The 20,384-nt window shown below is 41.8% G+C and overlaps 1 protein-coding gene across 2 annotated transcripts; it reads left to right on the top strand.

Moving 5' to 3' along the window:
- The first annotated feature begins 559 nt into the window (after positions 1 to 559).
- Positions 560 to 17,439, top strand: LOC108230475 (bromodomain-containing protein 4-like). 2 transcript variants are annotated; one of them, XM_017406755.3, is made up of 22 exons: positions 560 to 645; positions 1,422 to 1,575; positions 3,751 to 3,991; positions 4,102 to 4,194; positions 4,881 to 5,018; positions 6,216 to 6,348; positions 6,795 to 7,222; positions 7,303 to 7,674; positions 7,931 to 8,059; positions 8,895 to 9,116; positions 9,218 to 9,441; positions 9,530 to 9,630; positions 9,718 to 9,963; positions 11,279 to 11,374; positions 11,499 to 11,864; positions 12,166 to 12,957; positions 13,553 to 13,653; positions 14,444 to 14,564; positions 14,799 to 14,932; positions 15,051 to 15,241; positions 16,705 to 16,951; positions 17,043 to 17,439. In XM_017406755.3, the coding sequence occupies exons 3-22, from the start codon at positions 3,863 to 3,865 to the stop codon at positions 17,109 to 17,111; spliced, it is 4,332 nt and encodes a 1,443-aa protein (XP_017262244.1). In that variant the 5' UTR covers positions 560 to 645; positions 1,422 to 1,575; positions 3,751 to 3,862; the 3' UTR covers positions 17,112 to 17,439. The 2 variants fall into 2 exon arrangements, with proteins under 2 accessions (XP_017262244.1, XP_017262262.1); XM_017406773.3 differs by lacking the exon at positions 1,422 to 1,575 and having other exon boundaries at positions 568 to 645.
- Positions 17,440 to 20,384: the final 2,945 nt, after the last annotated feature.

The following is a 20,384-nucleotide window of genomic DNA, read 5'->3' as shown; positions in this document are numbered from 1 at the left end:
TGTGGGAACAGAATTGCAGGCAGTGTTTAGTTTTATAGAAATACCTTCTGTATATTTTTACAACTACAATATGCTTTGTCTACAGCACTCAATAAAACCATAATTACTAGGTGTTGCTTTATTATCTAGTTTATTTAAATAATAGTAGTAGCCAGCTGTTTCAATTTTTTTAAAGTGAGGACACAAATAATATGTAATTCTCCATAATTTATCCAACATACTGTATATTTTCTTGCTTGGTTTCATTATTAATTGATAAATATTTTTTTAATAAAACCTTTTCCTGTAAAATTGTAGGATTAATCACCTAAAGCATCAGGTGCCACTGGTAAGTTTGTTTTCTTCTAAACTTTAAAAATAGTGGGTATTTATTTTATTTGTTTAATACCTTTGGTGTTATTTTTGGTTTATTTTATCAATTTTAGTTTGTAAAACTCCACCCTACCTGTTTTCCGGCTGAAATCATTACGAGGTATTGCATGAGCTCACCCGTGGGAGGGGGCGGAGCTGCGGATGAGTGACATGTCGGCTGACGCACGCTCAGTCTGCCCTCCTTGCGTCTGACGTCACTGACGTAGCTTGGGACTGTTTGTTCTGGATTTGGGGCGAGGAAGGTCTGCGAGCGCTGACAAGCGACCGAACAAGGTAAAAATAGCTGTTAATGTCCTCGCAGGGATGATAGTAGGAAACGTAACGGGAACATAGGGCCGCGGGGGACAGGTGAGGGGTTTGTTGCGGTCACAGTGGCTGTATTTTTCGCGCTGTCAGTGAGCGCTTCGGAGAGCGGAGCATGAGCTGTCTTCGCAGGCCTTGCACCGGTTCGGGTACACGAGATATATGCTGTTTTATCTTCTAATTCTGCGCGGCTAGGTGTCCTGGCGCACATTCGGTGTTGTATCTTCCTCTTCTAGATGCGTGTATGGGGGTAACTTCAGTGTCAGTGGCTATCGTTGCTGTCAGTGTGCATGTTAGCTGCAGGTCGGTATCGTGTTAGCCAGTTAGCTGCTAGGCTGTTTGTTTGTAGCCCCGTAGGCCGTATTCGTGACATAACTTACGTCCTATCTGCTGCGTAGGTTACGCGCGATGGCGCAGAAACTCATGTGAAGCGTGGCGTACGTCATTTCGAGAATATCTTTCTGGTCGCAGTTGTATTCTGAAACGCTGTTTACGTGCAGAGCTGTCACTCGTTCTCAGCGACAATGGCGATCTACGGACCTGGAAGGTTAGCAGGGAAAAGGTGTTGAGCAATTTAAATGCATAATTTTGGCTCTTCCTGGATGTGTTTTCGTTAATTATCGTCTAGAATTTCTAACTTAAACGGGTTGTGTTGTCAAGCTCTTAGTTTTATACTCAGCCTGCGCTACAGTATTATAACGTTGTCCTCATATTAACTTTAAAGCACGTATTTGTTTTTCTTAAAGGTGGGACACTCTGCTTTCTGTCTCTGTTGTGGTTTCCTTGCCCTGCAGCGTCTCACAGACAAACATCCCGTGTAACCTCAGGAAGCTGCCACCTTACCCACTAAGATATGATCACACTAGTGGATTAAGACCACAGTGGCACAGCATCAAACATGTAAGTTTCTGAAAAGTATTTGCTCCTTCTAGGATTAGTTTAGGCATATACAGGGTTTGACATGTTATACAAGTTAGATGCAACGTTTTAGGTGTGTTTGAAAAGGTGGATAAAAGTTACATTTTGAGCTTAAGTTTAATGATGGTCTAGACTTCTACTTTATTAAAATTGAAACAATGAGCTGTGAAGAAAAGCCAGCAACATTTCCCTGCTGCTTGCCCATAATTGACCATAATTATCTGCTGGTGTTTTAGGTAAGAAAAATGTATGAAGTTGAGCATAAATGCTCTTTTTATTTTAGGATGAATATATTTTTAAATGCGGAATGTCTCAGGATTTGGTAATATGTGGATGTGCTCTAAGAAGTTAGAGTTTTACACGCTTTTCACAATGTCCAAGAGACCGCCTGCTGCCTCCCGTCTGTTTAAGAGACCCTAGGCATCCAAAATTTATGTAGTTTAACACTAAGCTTAAAGTTTGTAGCAGAACAGTGTCCAAACATTATCTATGATTTGAGAGACCACCTTGTCAGCGAGTAAATTATTTGAACTGCAAGAAAATCAAACAATCAAAACAGAGAGGAAGGAGGCTAGCTTTAGCCTTCACTTCAACAAACTCTTTCACAGTAAAACACATTAACAGAAACAGGGCATGAGTTTATTAAAGACCTTAAAGCTGTATTTCCAGACATGGATATTCTTCTAGAAGCTCTTGAAGCTTGTCCAAAACGTGAATATAGTCTCAGTCAGAGCCTGTTAACCCGTGTTGGAGCAGCTGAAAGCTATTCAGCACAACGTTTCTGTCAACAAAACAACACATATGAGAGATCATCACTGACACAATTACAATATGATAGAAAAGATAACTACAACATAAGAAGTGAGCACTAAACTTCACATCAGACTGCCGGTTCAGTTCAGCACAAAGTAGTAAGGGTTTTTAAAAATGAGTGGACAATATTGGTCATAGTGGAAATCCTGCTGCCCGTGTAGAGTTGCGTTCTGTTACTTGATATCCTGGATGAGGTCTAAGACGAATCTACTGAACGTGTTTTCAAGTGTCCAAAATGATGTGCTTGGATCTTAATGCATCTTCAGTGCATCCTAGTGCTACCAAATCTGTACTAAGTTGTCCTTGAGGCAACTCTCTCCCAGGATGCATGTTAACATCTTTTTATAGGGTTACTGAGATAATCTGTAATACACTAAATTGCCAAAAGTCTTCACTCACCCATCCAAATCATTAAGTTTATATGTTCCAATAACCTCCATAACCACAGGTGAGTAAAGTCAAGCACATGGGCATGCAGAGTGCTACTACAAACACTTGTGGAATAATGGGTTGCTTTCAGGAGCTCAGTGAATTCCATTGTGGTACTGTGATAGGATGCCACCTGTGCAATAGGTCCAGTTGTGAAATTTCCTCGCTACTAAATATTCCTCAGTCAACTGTTAGTGGGATTAAAACAAAGTGGAAGTGATTGGGAATGACAGCAACTCGGCCACGTAAAATCACAGATCGACTCAGCCTTACATCACCGAGTGCAATGCAAAGTGCGGCTGCAGTGGTGTGAAGCACATCTCCACTGCACTCCAGAGCAGTGGAGACGTGTTCTCTGGAGTGACGATTAACACTTCTCTGTCTGACAATCTGATGGAGGAGTCTGAGTTTGGTGGTTGCCAGGAGAACCGCACTTGTCTGACTGTATTGTGCCAAGTGTAAAGTTTGGTGGAAGGAGGATTATGGTGTGGGGTTGTTTTTCAGGAGTTGGGCTTGGCCGCTTAGTTCCAGTGAAAGGAAACTCTTAATTCTTCAGCATACCAAGACATTTTGATGGGAAAAAGGGAATAAGGGAAAAAGGGAATATTTTTGGCAACATTGTGTATGTAAAAACTTTGCTGCAGAATTAGACTTGCATTTGACAGAACAGCTTCCAAAAATTAGATGGTTTTTTTTTGTGTGTGAGGTAGTTTATTTTTCTTTATGTTGCTTTGCTCCCATCTCAGACAGAGACATCTGATGCTAAATATGAGAGCAGACTGCAGACACTGTGTGCAGTTCCATTAATAATTGAAACATCACATAGAAAATTGTTTGATGCTGTGTTAAAGTTGGCTTCTCTGACAAATGCACTCATGGAAGTGGAGGACTTATCTTTTCTGGTCATCCTTCCAGAGGGTCACGATACGAATGTGATGGCCTGAGGGGGCTCCCCCCACTCCAACCTGCCCCTGCCAGGTCCAATCTGCCAAAACAGTCTGCTCAGTCACTGCGACCCACCGCTGCGATGGGAGACGGACTGGAAGCAGGCAGCAGCCAGAACCCTTCCTCCGCCACACCACCTCTCCCTTTCAACCCCCCACCCCCCGAAACATGGAACCCCTCCAGACCCAAACGACAAACCAACCAGCTACAGGTAGCTTCATTTCACTTTTTGTTTTTTACACGTTGACTTTATTTTGTATTTAGTTTGACTGGTTTTCTTCGTATAATAATAATCTTTTTTTGTTTGTTTGTTTCTTCCAGTACCTGCTGAAGGTGGTGTTGAAGACTTTATGGAAACATCAGTTTGCATGGCCCTTCCAAGCACCTGTAGATGCAGTCAAACTCAATTTGCCCGTGAGTAACTTGTTTTTCTTTCATTTGTCTGTAATTAAATGACATAGTTCAAAGCACGCAGCTTATACTGCAGCAACTGTCAACATAATTTGATATGCAACAATCACAGAGTACTACTGATAGATGAGCTGCCCATGAGTAAACAATTTTTATTACAAACTCAGTTGTAATAGTTGTTCAAATCAATAACAAAAGACTTGTTTTCAAATCAATAACAGGTTTTTGTGCTCTTTGTTGCAAGTGGTGTTGTTTTTTTACCAAAAGAAAATGAGAAAGTAAAAGAGGAGGTTTCAGTTTCTGTTTAAGTCATTTTTAATGCTATTAATACAAAACAATACATTTTAAATCAGTAATAGGAAATTGCAGGAATGCATACAATTACAGAAGATAATTTTAATGCAAAACCTGTAGAATTAGTGCAACCATTTTAGTGTTCGTGATACTAAAGATTTCATGTTTGCACATGCTTTTTAACCAGTTGGTGTTTCATCAACATGCCAAAAAGCAAGAACCTAAATGTATCATTAAGGTTCATTTGCACAATCACTGTTCTGTGACTGCAGTGTGTTTTCATCTGAAACCAGATGATGATGTCAAACATTTTAACTTGGCAGGTGTCCACCATACTCACCTCATTTAGCTCATTTGTTTATTACTTGCCTGTTCTTCCTGTTTTTCTTTATCAGGACTACTATAAGATCATAAGAACTCCTATGGACATGGGCACAATAAAAAAACGTCTAGAGAACAACTACTACTGGAACGCCCAGGAGTGTATCCACGACTTCAACACAATGTTCACAAACTGCTACATCTACAACAAGGTGAGCCAAGCTACAAATTGTTTGGACTTGGCTTCCATGAACAAGACATTTTCCCTTTTTTCGCATTTAGATACTTGCAGTTATCTGTTGAAATAAAAAATCTTTGCCATCAGACTATGATGACTTGCACCCTCCAAACAGCTACAATATTTCAGAGATGTAAAAACAGTAATTTAAACGTGCTCAAATTTGCAACCCACAGGCTCAAATAGCCATGACAGTGTGTTTAACATGTGCTGTGTGCTTCTCATGCGTTACTCTGTTCAGTTCTTGAGTTGTTTGAACTAGGGTTCATGTTATGTGGCCTTAACACGGGGGTATTGGCTTTAGCTATAATGGAAATATGTTCATTAATTGGACTTAATTGTGTGAGTTTTCCCTGGTTTCCTACTCTGGTTTCCTCCTACAGACCAAAAACATGAATGTTAGGTTAATTGGTAACTCTAAATTATCACTAGGTGTGAGTGAGAGTGTTGATTGTCTTGTTTGTCTCTGTGTGGCCCTGTGATGGGCAGCCTGTCCAAGATGTCCCCCGCCTCTCAGCGAATGACCGCTAAAAATGGGCACCAGCTCCCCACGACCCTGCATGGAAAAGCGTGTGAAGAAAATGAATGAAAGTATGACAGGATGGATTTCATTTGCTTAATTGAAACATTTTAATTGGATGGTCAGCCCAATTTATTGGAGCCAAATTATACAAAAATAGTTTAAAGAAATTATTAAAAGATGATGCTTTGAAGAGGGTCTGCTTAAGTTTAGAGTTGGGTTTATATGGCTCACAAGTCTCTTTTTTTTTTTTTCTTAAAAGTTTTTTTTTCCCAGAGAAAGGTGCCTTAATATTTTATTTATCTTAATTTTTTTTTGTCTGGCAGTTGCTTTAAGGCTATGATGTTTTTAAAGTAGTAGTACACACACAGAAAGGCTTACATCTATTTGTAGCACTTTTAGCTACAGCTACAGTTTGTCCTAGTTGCTCAAAAGAAGCGTTTGAAAGCTTCACAAAATGTGTCTAGACATTTTGAGGCCACCGGTTGGTAGAAGTCTAACATGTACTACTGTTCAAAGGCTTTTTTTTTTGTATTTCAACTCTGTAGCCCATGACAAGCGTGAGGGAGAAACTATACCTCAGACACATTGTATATAAACTAAAACAGTTTATTTGGTCAATACGTCTGTTTTGTGTTTTTGTTCCTTTAGCCCGGCGATGACATTGTCCTGATGGCTGAAGCCTTAGAAAAGCTTTTTCTCCAGAAGATTACAGAAATGCCACAAGAGGAGATAGAGATTTCTGTGGTTACAAAGGGTCGTCGTGGGAGCAGGCGGGAGCCAGGTATGGATTGGTTTTTTGTTTGTTTTTTTAAGATGATAATATGTGAGCATCTAGCATACTACAGCATCTTTTTTTTGTTTGTTTTGGTGAGTCAAGAGCACCCCTCGCTGCCTTACATTAAAATATGTTTTGTTATGAAGCTAGAGGCGATGTTACTGTGTTTAGATTTTTTGTTGATGTACTTCGAAATAATTTAAGGAATAATTAGCTTTATTCCAGTGATGGCTCATTAGCACTAATCTGAACCACCACACTTGTAAATACAAGCAGAAAGTTCTAATTATTAAATCAAATTTTTGTTTCTTTGAGCATATTATCATTTGTTCAAGTGAAAACAAGGTTTTAGCATTTAGCATAGATGGTTTTGTCTTTTTTTATATTCCATCTTTGTGCACATTTGGGGTCTAATTTTGTACCCTCTCTTCCAACTCTGATCCCAATGTCAGATTCGGGCCAAGACTCATCCTCTCCTTCTACCACCCCCCACACACAAGGCTTTTCATCTCCAGCCACCACTCCACAGGCTCGTAACACACCGGCCCTCCCCCTTACCCAGCCTCCTCCCCAGCCTCTCATCCAGCCTCTCATTCAGCCTCTCATTCAGCCTCACATCCAACCTCCTCCCCCACAACCTCTCATCCAGCCTCCTCCTCCCCAGCCTCTCATCCAGCCACCTCCCCAACCTCTGACTCAGACTCAGCCCCCACGTTTGCCCCCTGCGCCCACCAACCACACTTCACACCTGGGATCCTCCTTCCCCCTCTCTACCCCAGACGTCCTGGCCCAGGGCATGACATCTGTCCCTCCTCCAGCCTTGACGCACCCAGGCCTCCACCCTGCCCCTGTGCTGCAGAGCTCCCCAGCTCTCATCAAGGTATGGACACATCCATATGCACTCTGATGGACACGAGCAGATCTTCACTTTTTAACCCTAAACCTTTCACGTTCCAACAGCAAAGGAAGAGCCAGAAGAGGAAAGCCGATACCACAACACCCACAGCTAACGACCAGCTAAGCGAATCGCCTCCCATTTCTGAAGTGACCCGGCCTCGCCGAGAGAGCGCTCGACCACCAAAGCAACCCAAAAAAGACGCCTCACAGCCAGACTCTCAGCATCACCTGGGAGGAGGCTTGGAGACGGGAGGGTCGGTGGCATCGAAGCGCCAGGAACAGTTGCGTTTCTGTTCGCGCCTCCATCGAGAGATGTTGTCAAAGAAACACATTTCGTACGCCTGGCCTTTTTACAAACCTGTCGATGCTAAAAGCCTGGGCCTACACGACTACCATGATATCATCAAGCACCCCATGGATCTCAGCACCATCAAGGTGATTTTTATAACAATGAGTGGCCGGTCTGTGTAAACGTCTTTTTTTTGAGGTGATGCAGGATTTACTCAATACAGCAAACTGTTAAGGGGGATCAGTAAACTGGGTTGGGAGATCAAAAAAACAGAAAACTTTATTTCAGCTTGTCAACGTCCACTTCTCATTTTATTCCCAAATGCAGTCAATAAAGGATATGTTTCAGAACATGCATCAACAAGATTTTGATCATTTAAAATGATTTGTTTGTCTCCTTCAGAAAAAGCTGGACAACAGGCAGTACAGAGATGCACAGGAATTTGCAGCAGATGTCCGGTTGATGTTCTCAAACTGTTACAAGTACAATCCTCCAGACCACGATGTTGTTTCCATGGCACGGAAATTACAGGTAAACTGTTAATTTTACACACAGTTAATCAAAAAACAAGACATTATGTATTTAGCGTGACCGAACTCTAAAACCTGAACTGGATTGTGCTCCAGACTTATGTCTGACCAGCTGCTATCACAATGTCTAGAAATCTAGACATCTGATGGGAAGCAGGAAGTTGAGGCTGGAAAGGGACCAGCATCCCTAGCCCACCTGTACAAAGCCTTCCTCCTCCATGTAAACAAACAGGACTTTGTCCTATTTAAAAAAATAAAAATACACCTCAGACCCTTTTATTTTTTTTTCAGGTGTTTACTCTTCTTGATTCATGTAGTTCTAACCTTGCTGCTTTGTGTTCAGATATTAATTTCTTTAATATGTTTACCTGTTATTAGTTATAACATGCTTATGTTCATGTAACAGCATGTTTGCATGTGAGGGAGTAGACGAAACTTAAGGCCCCACATTCCTAAAGCACAGAACTCTGCTTCTTAAAGTACAACGTGGCAGCACCCATAAATGAGTCGTCCTCGCTTCAGTTTCCAACAACCAGAGAGGGGGAGGACACAGCATCTAGCATTATTAATCTAAGGTCACAGATCAACATCCCTGCTGAATGTTGCTTCATCACATTTGACTGAACACGCCCACTGTTAGGACCCATATGCTATTTTATCTTTTTTCAGAGCCCAAAGGTCTGTCTACAGTTCTGTCATGTTTCTGACATACCTTTTTTATCTGATATAGACACAGAACTATGCATGTAGTTTGGGGTTATAAACCTGTACAAAATAAATGTTCTGTACCAGTCAAGCTCATAGTTTCTCCTGCATTCCTTCCTCCCATCTAACAGGATCTGTTTGAGAAGCGTTTTGCCAAAATGCCTGATGACTCAGAGGAGCCCACCCCAGTTCCCACACCGTCATCGGCCCTCCACTCTGCACCCTCCACTCGACAAGCCCCACCCCCGTCTGCTGTTTCGGAAGACGACAGCTCTAGTTCTTCTGATTCCGAGTCCTCAAGAGGAGACTCAGAGCAAGAAAGACAACAGCGACTGGCTGAGTTACAGGAACAGGTTGGAGCTTTAAAATTAAAGAGAGAGGGTGAAACGCATAGTAGTAAGACACGGATGATGTTGATTTTAAGGCCTCTGTTGTGTGTGTTTGTTACCTGTAGCTTAAAGCTGTCCACGAACAGCTGGCAGCACTCTCTCAGCCGCAGGCCAGCAAGCCCAAAAAGAAAGAGAGGGACAAAAAGGAGAAGAAAAAAGAAAAGCACAAGAAGAAGATGGGAACAGAGGAATCTGCAGAGACCTCTCCTCTTGCAATGCTTCAAACTTCTAAAAAAGGCAAGAGCAGCAAAGATCCTGTTGTGGCAAAGAAGGACAAGAAAAAAACTGGGTAAGATTAACTACATGGAAAAAAAAAAACCTACGACAATATTATTGCTGTTTGAACTGGAGCTAAACTAATCATTTGTCCATCGCAGTAAGAAAGAAGGAAATAAAAACAGCCACCCTGCTGCACCTCCTCAGACAGCCCCGATCCCTCTTGTCCCTTCAGCTTCTCTTGAAGCAGAGGATGACCCGGGTATGTTTAGCACAAAACAAACATGTTGCATATGATTTATTTTGAAAGTCAGATTGTTTTAACCTCCTGCGATGCTTTCCTTTCCAGAACTGAGCACCGACAAATGCAAGCCAATGTCTTATGAGGAGAAGCGCCAGCTGAGCCTCGACATAAACAAGTTGCCTGGTGACAAACTGGGCAGAGTTGTGCACATAATCCAAACGCGTGAGCCTTCACTGAAGAACTCTAATCCAGACGAGATCGAGATCGACTTTGAGACGCTGAAGCCCTCCACGCTGAGAGAGTTGGAAAAATACGTCTGTAGCTGCCTCAAAAAGAAGAAAAAAACATCAGGTGGGCTTTTTACTTGAAGTCACAGTGAAGGTCAAGTTCGTCCTCCTACACTTCTTAATCTGTCAGGACAAGATAGGAACTTTTTGATGCACACAAGGTCTAAAAAAGTTGGGTACATACAACCTTGTATGATCAAGATCATGACAACATCGTATCAAGTGACATTTCAGCCAAGATCTACAGAACAGTTCAGACTCTACAGTCTTCAGTTTGCAAGTTTAACATTAAACTGGTGACAGTATAACTTAAATTGACATAGACCTTACAGTCAAATACGTGGTCTGTATGTTTGGATAGATCCAAATTCTTTTAGTTCAATTAGCTTAATACAGAATCCAACAATTCTGCATCCTATTTTCTTTCCTGTTTTGTTCTTAATAGTTCCTGTTGGAACTGGTGGAACAGGGCTTCTTTTTATTTATTTTTGATGACTGGTTTTTACAAGTCATCTTAAACCAGTATCCCATCTAAAGGCTGATTTTTCCACAGCATTTACTGTCATAAATGTGATAACTGTAGATCAGTTGTTTTTTTTTTGTTATCCGTTCAAATTCTTCATCAAATATCTTTACGTGACTTATTTACTGAACATTGATTGCATTATTCTCTCAATGTAGTGATCAAACATCTTTAATATTTTAGCAAAATACATCTATGTTCTTGTCTAATAATACGGTAATGTAAGGACCATGCTTTTATTGAAAATAACCAAATTAAGCTATTGTGACGAACCTTTGGTGTCCCTGGGGCAGTTAAGTGGTTACAGCAGCCTTTCTGTGTGGAGTTTAAAGCCCCATGCATGTGTAGATTTTCTCTGGGTACTCCAGCTCTTCTCCCATAGACCAAACGCATTCATGTCTTTTCACATATAATTTGTATTTTGCTGTCATTCCTATTGGTGTGGTAAAAACCCAAGGGGCAAAAGTGAAATAAACCGTTGGAAATTATTCTAAAAAATCACCTATTGACCACCGCATTGATGGTGGAGTAATACTATTACTGTATGTTTAATACCGTGCATAATAACATTTCTACAGTAGCTGTGTACAGGTATAAGTCATCCGTTAGACAGAGATAAGCTGTTAGAAAATGAAATTACAAAAGGCAGGAATGATTTCTTGCAGCGTTCTTTCTGGCAGCAAAGCTGAGTGAGTGTTAGAAAAGGGAGCTTCGCTGCCTTTGTAGGGTGTCATGAAGGGGATGGAGAGCAGTTTGTTCAGTGACCTCGCATGTCTCCAAGTGATGCAGTTGTTATTAAAGGAATGATGTTGTTATTGAATTGAGTTTTTAAATTTGGTGACTTTTTTTATTATAGAGAAGTCTCTGGAAATGACAACTGTGACAAGGATGAAGACTGGATCCTCATCTTCAGACAGCAGTGACTCAGACGACAGTGAAGACTCTGAGAATGGTGATGTTCACACTCACCTCTGAGTACCAGCTTATCACATTTAGCAAACCCGCAGCTTCAATACTTCAGTGTGTATTTTTGTCATTTCAGATCTTTTAAGCTTGTTTCTTCTCTCTGTCTGCAGGGCTGGTTCCCAAGCAACAGAAGAAGACCTCAGCCAACAAGGACACAAAGAGACCGCTCCACCAGCCCCTCAGTGGTGGAGTGGGTCCAGTCGCTGCTGCACCTCAGGCTCAGCCTCAGTTGGTCCAGTCAAAACCGTCGTTTGTCCCCTCTCTGGATTCCTCTCAGTTAATGACCACAGGATTTGATCCTCTTGACCACTTCATGAACCCCCACCTGGCGCAGTCAAACACAGAGTCCAGTGCAACCATAACCCCTGCTATTGCTCTCGTTTCCTCTGGCCTCCTCAACGCAAACACCCCCACCAACCAGACGCCAACCGACACGCACCTTTTCCTTAACCAGCATCCCATCATACCTTCCCCAGGTAGGTTTACTAGAGCTGCAGCTCAACAAATACATTAATGCTAGACTTAATACTTTTTTCTATAAATTAACTTGTCCACTGTCCTGCTTGATAAAATATGAAAATTTTAGTTTTTGTCTAAAAAAAATTTCTGTAAAAAAAGACATTTCTACCTGCCATGAACTGAATGTTTTAGTTTCACCTGCAAAAAATCTGCTTTCTAGATTTTTACTTTTAAGACTAAAAAAACAAACTATAATCTTGATCTCATGTTTTCCTGATTTCAAGCATCCTGTCGTTTTTGTCCCGTTCTTTTTTGCAGCGATCCACAACGCTCTTCCCCAGCAACCATCGAGACCTAGCAACCGCGCCGCACCACTTCCGCCCAAACATTCACAGCCTCCCCCAGCCTCGCTTGCCCCAGCCTCGCTTGCCCCAGCCTCGCTTGCCCCAGCCTCGCTTGCCCCAGCCTCGCTTGCCCCAACTTCGCTTGCCCCAGCCTCGGTTGCCCCAAACTCGCTTGTCCCAAACTCGCTTGTCCCAACTTCGCTTGCCCCGACCTCTCTTCCCCCATCTTCCCTTCCCCCATCTTCCCTTCCCCCATCCTCACTTCCCTCCATGCCGCCATCGTCTTCAGTGCAGCTTCAGCCCACGCTTCCCATGAACCTTCCGCAGCCCATCCCTCAACCGCGGGTTCCTTCACCGCCGTCGCATGGCATCCTGGGTACTCTCTCAGCTCAGCCTCCCCAAGCCCTGCTGGAGGACGACGAAGAGCCGACATCCAATAATTCTGAGACGCCGCCGCTCAGTCAGGTCCACACCCTCCTGCAGTCGCTTCAGCCAAGACCCTCCGCTCAGTCGCAGCCGCTGCACACCCACTCACCAGGGCAGGTTGCCCCCCAGCTGGTACCGCCAATACACGCACAGGTTATGACGACAAACCCTCCTGCCCTGACGCAGAGACACATCCCAGGCCACATGCCTCCGTCGTTCCTACATACGAACGCGTCGTTGTCCCTGCAGCAGAAGAGCGCGAGCCTGCAGCACAAGTTACAGCAGTTACATCAACAGCAGCCATCCCCACGAATCAAAGCAGAGCCTTTCTCGTCTGCAGGTAAGTTTTGGTTTTTCCTCATACTTCAATCTTATTTCAACAAACTGCTTCTTCATTTTACTGGGACTGCCTTCTATTAACACAACAGGCTTAAACTGGCAAAATAATGTTGATGGATTAACTTGGGGTAAAGTGAAAATATTACTTTTAGGTAAATGATAAATCACTAAATATTTACAAACTAAATATACATTCCTTCTTTACCACATTTCTTTATGATGCCCCTAAATCCATCAGTTGGTAACAAATTGCCTGGACAGAAATCTTTCTAAAAAACCCTTTGGTGGGTTAAACATCTTCAGATCTGTGGAGTACGCCAATAACAACCAGAGCTACCAGTCATAAGCTGGAGAATTACCAGCACTGTTTTAGAAACAAAACCAAAGACTGGTGTGGCTGTGATTATGTTTCAATTTATGTAAAGATTTTAGGATAAAATGGTATCAAAACACATTAAATCCTGTTTATTGGCCTCTGTGTACTATTACTATGTTATTACACTTGACTGTCATACCTGCATGTGGCCACGCTGTGGAGCTGCAGGCTTTAAGTTGGATTGTGGTGCATTGTAATGTCTCGTCTTGTGTTTTGTCAGGTTCCCTCCATGAAAGCCCCTCTCCTCTGATGATGCATTCTCCTCAGATGCCTCAGTTCCATACAATGGGACAGCAGTCGCCCTCACAGACCAAGAAGCATGTAAGCAAGTCGTAAATGTCAGAGTCCTGCATGCCTGTGTTGATTATATGCAGCAGCCGAAGTACAGTACTGTAGGTGGTCTTGACTTGTTTGGTTGTTCGGTCACTTAACTTTGACCTGCAAATCATTCTGGTAAATAAGCTTCTTTAACTGAAAAGATGAGCCAGTGTAGTGAACATATTACAAACAATTTAGCAAAGAACTTGTTACATCCTTCGGCATAAAGACCAATTTGTTCCCATTCTTAAGTTGAATCTGTACAGAATGCCAGTGGTAACTCAGTTTGACAAACATAAAATAGTATTTTATTCTCAAAGAGCTGAAAACTTGACAAACAATAGATGATTAACTGGATCTCTAACGTTCTGTCAGGTGTTTACTGATTTATTTATTTCACTCTTTTTCTTAAAGACAAAACTTTCAGAAACTGTTCAAATGCTGTAAATGCTTTATTTTTAGGCTTTCTCTTTCGTTGTCCACTTTTCTTAATTTATTAAGCACAAATTGCCCAAAATCCTGTTGTGGTCAGGTGCAAGAACTGGACAGAAATTGAAAAAGGAGAAAAAAAATCGAAGTTAAGAACTTTAAAAGACCATCAGAAAACCTGAAGAAATGTTCATCAAGATCACTTTAATATATTGTAATAAAGTTTGGCTCCTTGGAAACAAAGTGTCAAATATTAAAGGTGGCTTTAAACTTCTGCTCAGTGCTGAACGTGGAAGTGTATGTTGAGGCACTCAAATGTCTTTAATTCTTGGTTATTTAAACGTGTTGCTTCTGTTTCTTGTAGGAACAGAGGTCCAACCTTGTGGGAGTTAAAGAGGAGAAGCCTCCACAGTCTCCAGTTTTGCCCCCATCACCCTTCAGTCCTGTAGTCCGCCAAGACACAAACAAACCAGATAACAAACTCAGTGAGTGCCAGATTTCATTTGCTTTAATTGGTCAAATATTACTCAGCTAACTGCTATTCTCAAAATGCTGTATTGAAGGCTGCAATTTCAACATCGTTCTCCATGTGACAACACGTCCTGAGCAAAGAATCTCCTAATACAAAATGCATACATGACCTAAATCTGAGCACAAGCTCTTAGAACCTCTTAAAAACTGCTCAAGATTCATATTTTCTCTATTTATGCCTCCCTCAGGTTTAGACATAAAGCCACTAGATGGTTCCCGGCCCTTTCCCCGTCTCCCAGACTCCCCGGCACAACCTTGTCCCCAACAGGACATCAAAATCAAGCAAGAACCCAAAACTCCCATCGCACCAAAGAAAACCCAGGTGTGTACAGGTTTGATGTGAAGGCAGTAATGTCAGTCACATCCAATAAATGCTCTTCTGTCTTATTGTTCATTTCATGCTTTCCCCTAACCTCCTTTTTGTTTTTGTTTCTGTCCAGGATGTGAAATTAAAAAACATGGGTTCTTGGGCCAGTCTGGCTCAGAGGCCCCAGTCCACGCCGGCCTCTGCGGTGCGCTCCTCCAGCGACAGTTTCGAACAGTTCAGACGGGCCGCCAGGGAGAAGGAGGAGCGGGAGAGACAGCTGAAAGCTCAGGCAGAGCAGGCCAGGAGAGAGCAAGAAAAACTACGGTAAGTGGGAGGTGACGTGTTAGAAACGAACATTGTGGGTGTTGAAGAGAAAGAACGAACAGGACGAAATGGCACTAATGCTACAACAAATCTTTTTTTTTTGTTCCTAAACGGCTAAATGTAGTGGTAAAACCGGGTGTTTACACATGCTAAATTTATAGACAGATACCCATTTTTTCCTCACTGTCTGACATTAAACTAAACCTTCCTGTTTTAGATACTTTAGGATTCCCAAAATTACTTACATTTGCTAAATTCCCAACTAATAAATAACAGTTCTTTCTCCAAAGTCACAAGTTTGTATAGAGTTTACTATGCCTTTAGACCAGTGGTGTCCAATCCTGGTCCTGGAGGGTCACTTGCCTGCACGTTTTAGTTGTTTCTCTGCTTTGACACACCTGATTTCGATGACTGAGTGATTATCAGGCTTCTGCAGAGCTTGAAGAGCAGAGAAACATCTAAAACATGCAGGATAGTGGCCCTCCAGGACCAGGATTGGACACCACTGCTTTAGACAATTTGGAAAAGCCCAGTTGATGTCATGGCTTTGGAAGCCCATGATAGGTTAGTTGACAACATTTGTGTTAATTGGAGGCAGACCTGTGGATGCACCTCAAACACAGCTGCTGATGCTGGTCAGAGAGCCATTATCCACTCAGCTCGTGTACCAACATGAGCTGAAAGGCCACTCGGCGAGGAAGGAGCCATAACTCCAAAAGCAACAGTAAAAAGCCAAATTACAGTTTACAAATCCACACAAAGACAAAGACCTTAACTTTTGCAGACGTAACCAACCTAGCATTCGGAGGAAAAACATGGAGACTTTCACCATCCAAACTGTGAAGTACGGGGGGGGGCAGCTTCATGTTGCAGCAGGATGGGCTGGTGTACTTCAGAAAGTAGATTGTATCACAAGGAAAGAACATTATGTTGAAATACTGAAGCCACATTTCAAGATGTGAACCAGGAAGTTGAAGCTTGGGCAAAAATGGGTTTTCCAAATGGACAATGACCGTCAGCAACCTCCCAGATTACTTCCAAAGTAGCTTAAGGACAATAAAGGCAATGTATTTGAGTGGTCCTCACAATGCCCGTGGAAAATTTGTGGGCAGAGCTGAAAAGACGCGTGAGCAAGGTGGCCCGCAAACCTGACTAAGTTACTCCGGTTCTGTCAGGAGGAACGGGACAAAAGTCCCAGAAACTTTTGTGAGAAGCTTGTGGAAGGAAACCCAAAACGTTTGAAACATTTTAAAGGCGATGACGCCAAATACTACAGTAGTAACATTTTTCTCTCATTATTCGGACATTTAACAAATAGAAATAACTTCTAGTTTCATTTGTTTTTCTGCGCACCTTCCAATCATTGGCTGAAATGTATTTATTTCGACATCGTTGGGCGTATTGATGAACATGAGTTGGCCACCAGCTGGCCAGGCTCACAGCTGCCTCTCGTTTCCGTTTAGGAGCCGTGACGACGACGACACGATGGAGCAGGCTCGTCGAGCACAAGAAGACACCCGCCGTCGTCAGGAGCAGCAGTCGCCTCTCGCGCCGACGCCTCCGGCCTCAACTCCGCCCACTCACTCCCCACAACCCCCTCCCGCACAGCAACAAGCCCCTCCCCCACCCACCCTCGCCGCACAGAACGCTCTCGACCAGCAGAGGGAGATGGCTCGCCGTCGTGAGCAGGAGAGGCGCCGGCGAGAGGCAGTAAGAACTGAACCACGAACGAAAAAATACAGGTCTCTGATCCGTTTAAACATCCTGTAATGCTTCTCGTTTTTTGGGGGGTTTTTTTCAGATGGCTGACACGATTGACATCAATTTCCAGAGTGACCTGATGGCGATTTTTGAGGAGAATTTGTTCTGAGAGGAAAATGGCAGCAGGAGAGAAGGACCTGTAGTCACTCATAAGCGAAATTACCGAAGCTCTGACACACACAGACGCTGCTCACACAGATGCACACGCCCACATTACACAGGTTCAACCCCAACTCTCCCTTTCTGTCGGCAACGGAAGCAGCTGGTTCGTGTCATGTGAACGGGAGAGGATTGAATCAGGCGACCGTCTTTTCCTCCAGCCTCAGTTAAATGTTTCGGACATGGCGAGAACGATTGTTGACATTTTGATCTCCTGGGACAGCAGGACAATTAAAGTTGGCTCCACAAAGGCAGCATTCTGAAGGAGATGATTAAAATAAAAAAAATACAAAATAATGGTGCAGAGCAGGATTTAAGTTAAAATCAAGAAAGCCTTTTTACTAACGTGTAAAAGAAAAAGTAAACAATCAGGTGAACAAACAGATAATTCTGCTTTTTTTTTTTTTTCTTTTTCCCCACATCTCCGTTAAGTAATAGTTCTGTTTAAAGTCGGGTTTTAGCTGGGAAGGATGGGCTCCTGTGGTCCAGTTTGTCAGGTTCAGACACCATCTGAGTGGGAGCAAAACACCCTGGTCGCATGCACACTTACTTTTATTTTAATTTCACAAGACCTTCCTTTCTCCTTTCACCTCACCCTGCTCAGAGGTGGAGGGTCTCGGCAACATTCAGCATCCAAGGGCAACCAGGAAGGATGGATCACATTTCAGAGGTTTGAAAGTGTGTTCTCTGCCTTAGCGCTCTGGCCTGTAAACTAATGATCACACCCTGCAAATTATACATATTATATATAAATAGAAACGTGAATATATAAATATATATAAATATATATATTATATACGTCAAAAAGTCGTTAAAAAAAAGAATATTGGGAGGGATTTTGATTGTGGGGAGCAAAGCTCGTGTCTGTGTTTATCTCTGAGCTATGGTTTTGATTTTGTAGACTTTACTGTAAAAACGAAAAAGAAAAAAAAACTTTTTTATGATTCTATTGAGAGGATTGTTTGTTTTTGTCTGTCGTTATTCTCTCGCACATTTTTTTTTTCTTCCTGAACTCTATGCCAAAACCAATCTGTTGAGTGCTGAAAGTTCTTTCACCTTCTCTCTCTCTTTTTTTTACATGTAAAATGCATCTTCTTTTCACTTTATATTAAAGGCTATGTCTTTTTTTGCTATTTAATTTTTCTTTATCCCTTTTTAAATCCGAAGTTATGCAATAGTTTGCTCTGTAATAGTTGAAAAAAGCGGTTTAAAAAAAATGTGACTACTAGGTCCTATCATTGTGTAGGTGTTGGATTAATCTGCACTTAAGTGGTCAATTACCTAAATCTTTTTTTTTGTGCAGTTTTCTTTTCTTCATGTACGTTTTTAGTCTTTCTTAACTGTCTCGTCAACCACTATTGTCTCCACAGCTTCAGCAGTTTGTAAGATAGGCTCATGTTTCTTATTATGTCTTTTAAATTTTTATTTTTGAAACGTGCTCATCGTTCATGATAACCGTTTTGGGGCTTTTGTGTGCCATTCTGTTTTTCCGAAAATGGACAAGTTTCCCAGCTTCTATACGTTGGTCCGGACATCTAAAAAGTGTTTTCAGTTCTTCTCTTTTTTTTTTTCTATTATTTCTTTTTCCCATTTCTTTTCTTTTTCATGAGTTTCTTTCTTTGGTTTATTTTACCCAGAACAATGTGTTGAGTGAGGCATTGAGGTCAATAGATTCGTCTTCATATAATGGAGTACAGCAACTTCTTTTTTTTTTTTTTTTTTAAGAAAAAGTATTAAAAATAATATTTAAAAAAAACTTACATTGGTGCTTATGTATTTTTGTTTTCCTGTGTATTTAAATTTGATGAGAATGAATCCCATCCAGACTGAATACCAGATCTTATCAATGTTTTGTTTTGTTTTTTTGATTAAATTAGAGCAGCTTTGCTGAAACAACCGTAGATTAATCCCTTTATTTTTTTAACGACGTGTTTCTTATTCTCGCCGTGAAAGCAGAGCAAGCAAATCAGCCTTTTTGCAAACACAGAAATGGATACAATGAAGTCAGTTTAACAGATATTGAGCTAAAGTTTGGTCTGCTTTAAAACTTTGGAATAGAAAATGGCGGGCGATATGCATTCCTTTAAGGAAAGCTAATTTCGTTAGGATGTTTGTGTTCTGCCAATTATGTTTGTACAGGTATATTGTTTATTTTAGGGCTGGTAATATAATAGCTTTTTGTTACAGTGGTGCCAAATACATCAATTGTGTGTCTAATTAAAGGCCTCTCATCCCTTGAAGGATCAGTTTTACACTCAGATCATTTTCTGCTGAGATGGTGAACTTGTAGCTATTTTGGTCAAATCTTGAATACAGTTCGGCACTTTCTCATGACACTGAGATGTCACGCTCTGAGTATGTGCTGTGGATGACTCTCAGCCACTACCACACCAGATTTGAGCTCAATGTCTGTAAAGCTGACTGAGCTAGGCCCCATTTTTGCGATGGTTAAATCTGATTAGCTCTGACGGTTCATTCCGAAAGCGAGTCAGCTGTAGGTGTGCGACAAATGAGCGCTTTCCGAAAGCTACGTTGCAGTTGGTCCTAAAGTTTTAAGCAAAGGTTTTCCACGAGTCGCACTTGGAAGATTTGCTCATTTTAGCTCCGTGTCTGGAAAGCTGAGGTCGAGCCTTTTTATTGTCGGCTAAGGTCAGTTAGCTGTGGCAGCCATCTTGAATTGGGTTGACTTCAAGAACATCTGCTCGGAAGACTCATCTGAAGTGGGACGAGGTTGTTATTTTTCAGTGTTTGTGTAGCAAACACAAGCTAACCTGAATCCTGCAGCTGCCGGCTCTGTTGGTCCGAAACCACTCAAAGCAAAGTTGTTAAAGAATGTAAAAGATTTGGGGACTTCTTGTGTGTTTTTTAGTTTTTTTACAGAATATGAAGCTGTGAAAAAAAAAGCTTTCTTTTCTTTCTGTGGCGAGAGCGGAACTGAAGGTAATTTTACCTTATTGTCTCAGATCTTATCTGCTGATTTATGGGTCAAATTAAAAAAAAAAAAAAGAAATGTCTGCAAATAAAACCTTTACTGCTGACATTAACTGCTGCTGCTCAAAGGTCATAGTTTCATTTGAGTGAATGTGTCGTGTAAAGAAAATGTATGATTGTGGTTTTGAAGATGTTAAAGTATTTGGAGACATAGGCTGTTCAAAGCTGAGCAGAGGATGTGGTTGAAACCTGTTCGAGACAGTTACAGGTTGGAGAGAAGCAACTCCTTCAG

This window comes from Kryptolebias marmoratus, linkage group LG3, assembly GCF_001649575.2.
Source record: "Kryptolebias marmoratus isolate JLee-2015 linkage group LG3, ASM164957v2, whole genome shotgun sequence".
In the NCBI taxonomy this organism is placed as follows: Eukaryota; Metazoa; Chordata; class Actinopteri; order Cyprinodontiformes; family Rivulidae; genus Kryptolebias; species Kryptolebias marmoratus.
This window is presented reverse-complemented; position numbering and strand designations above follow the sequence as displayed.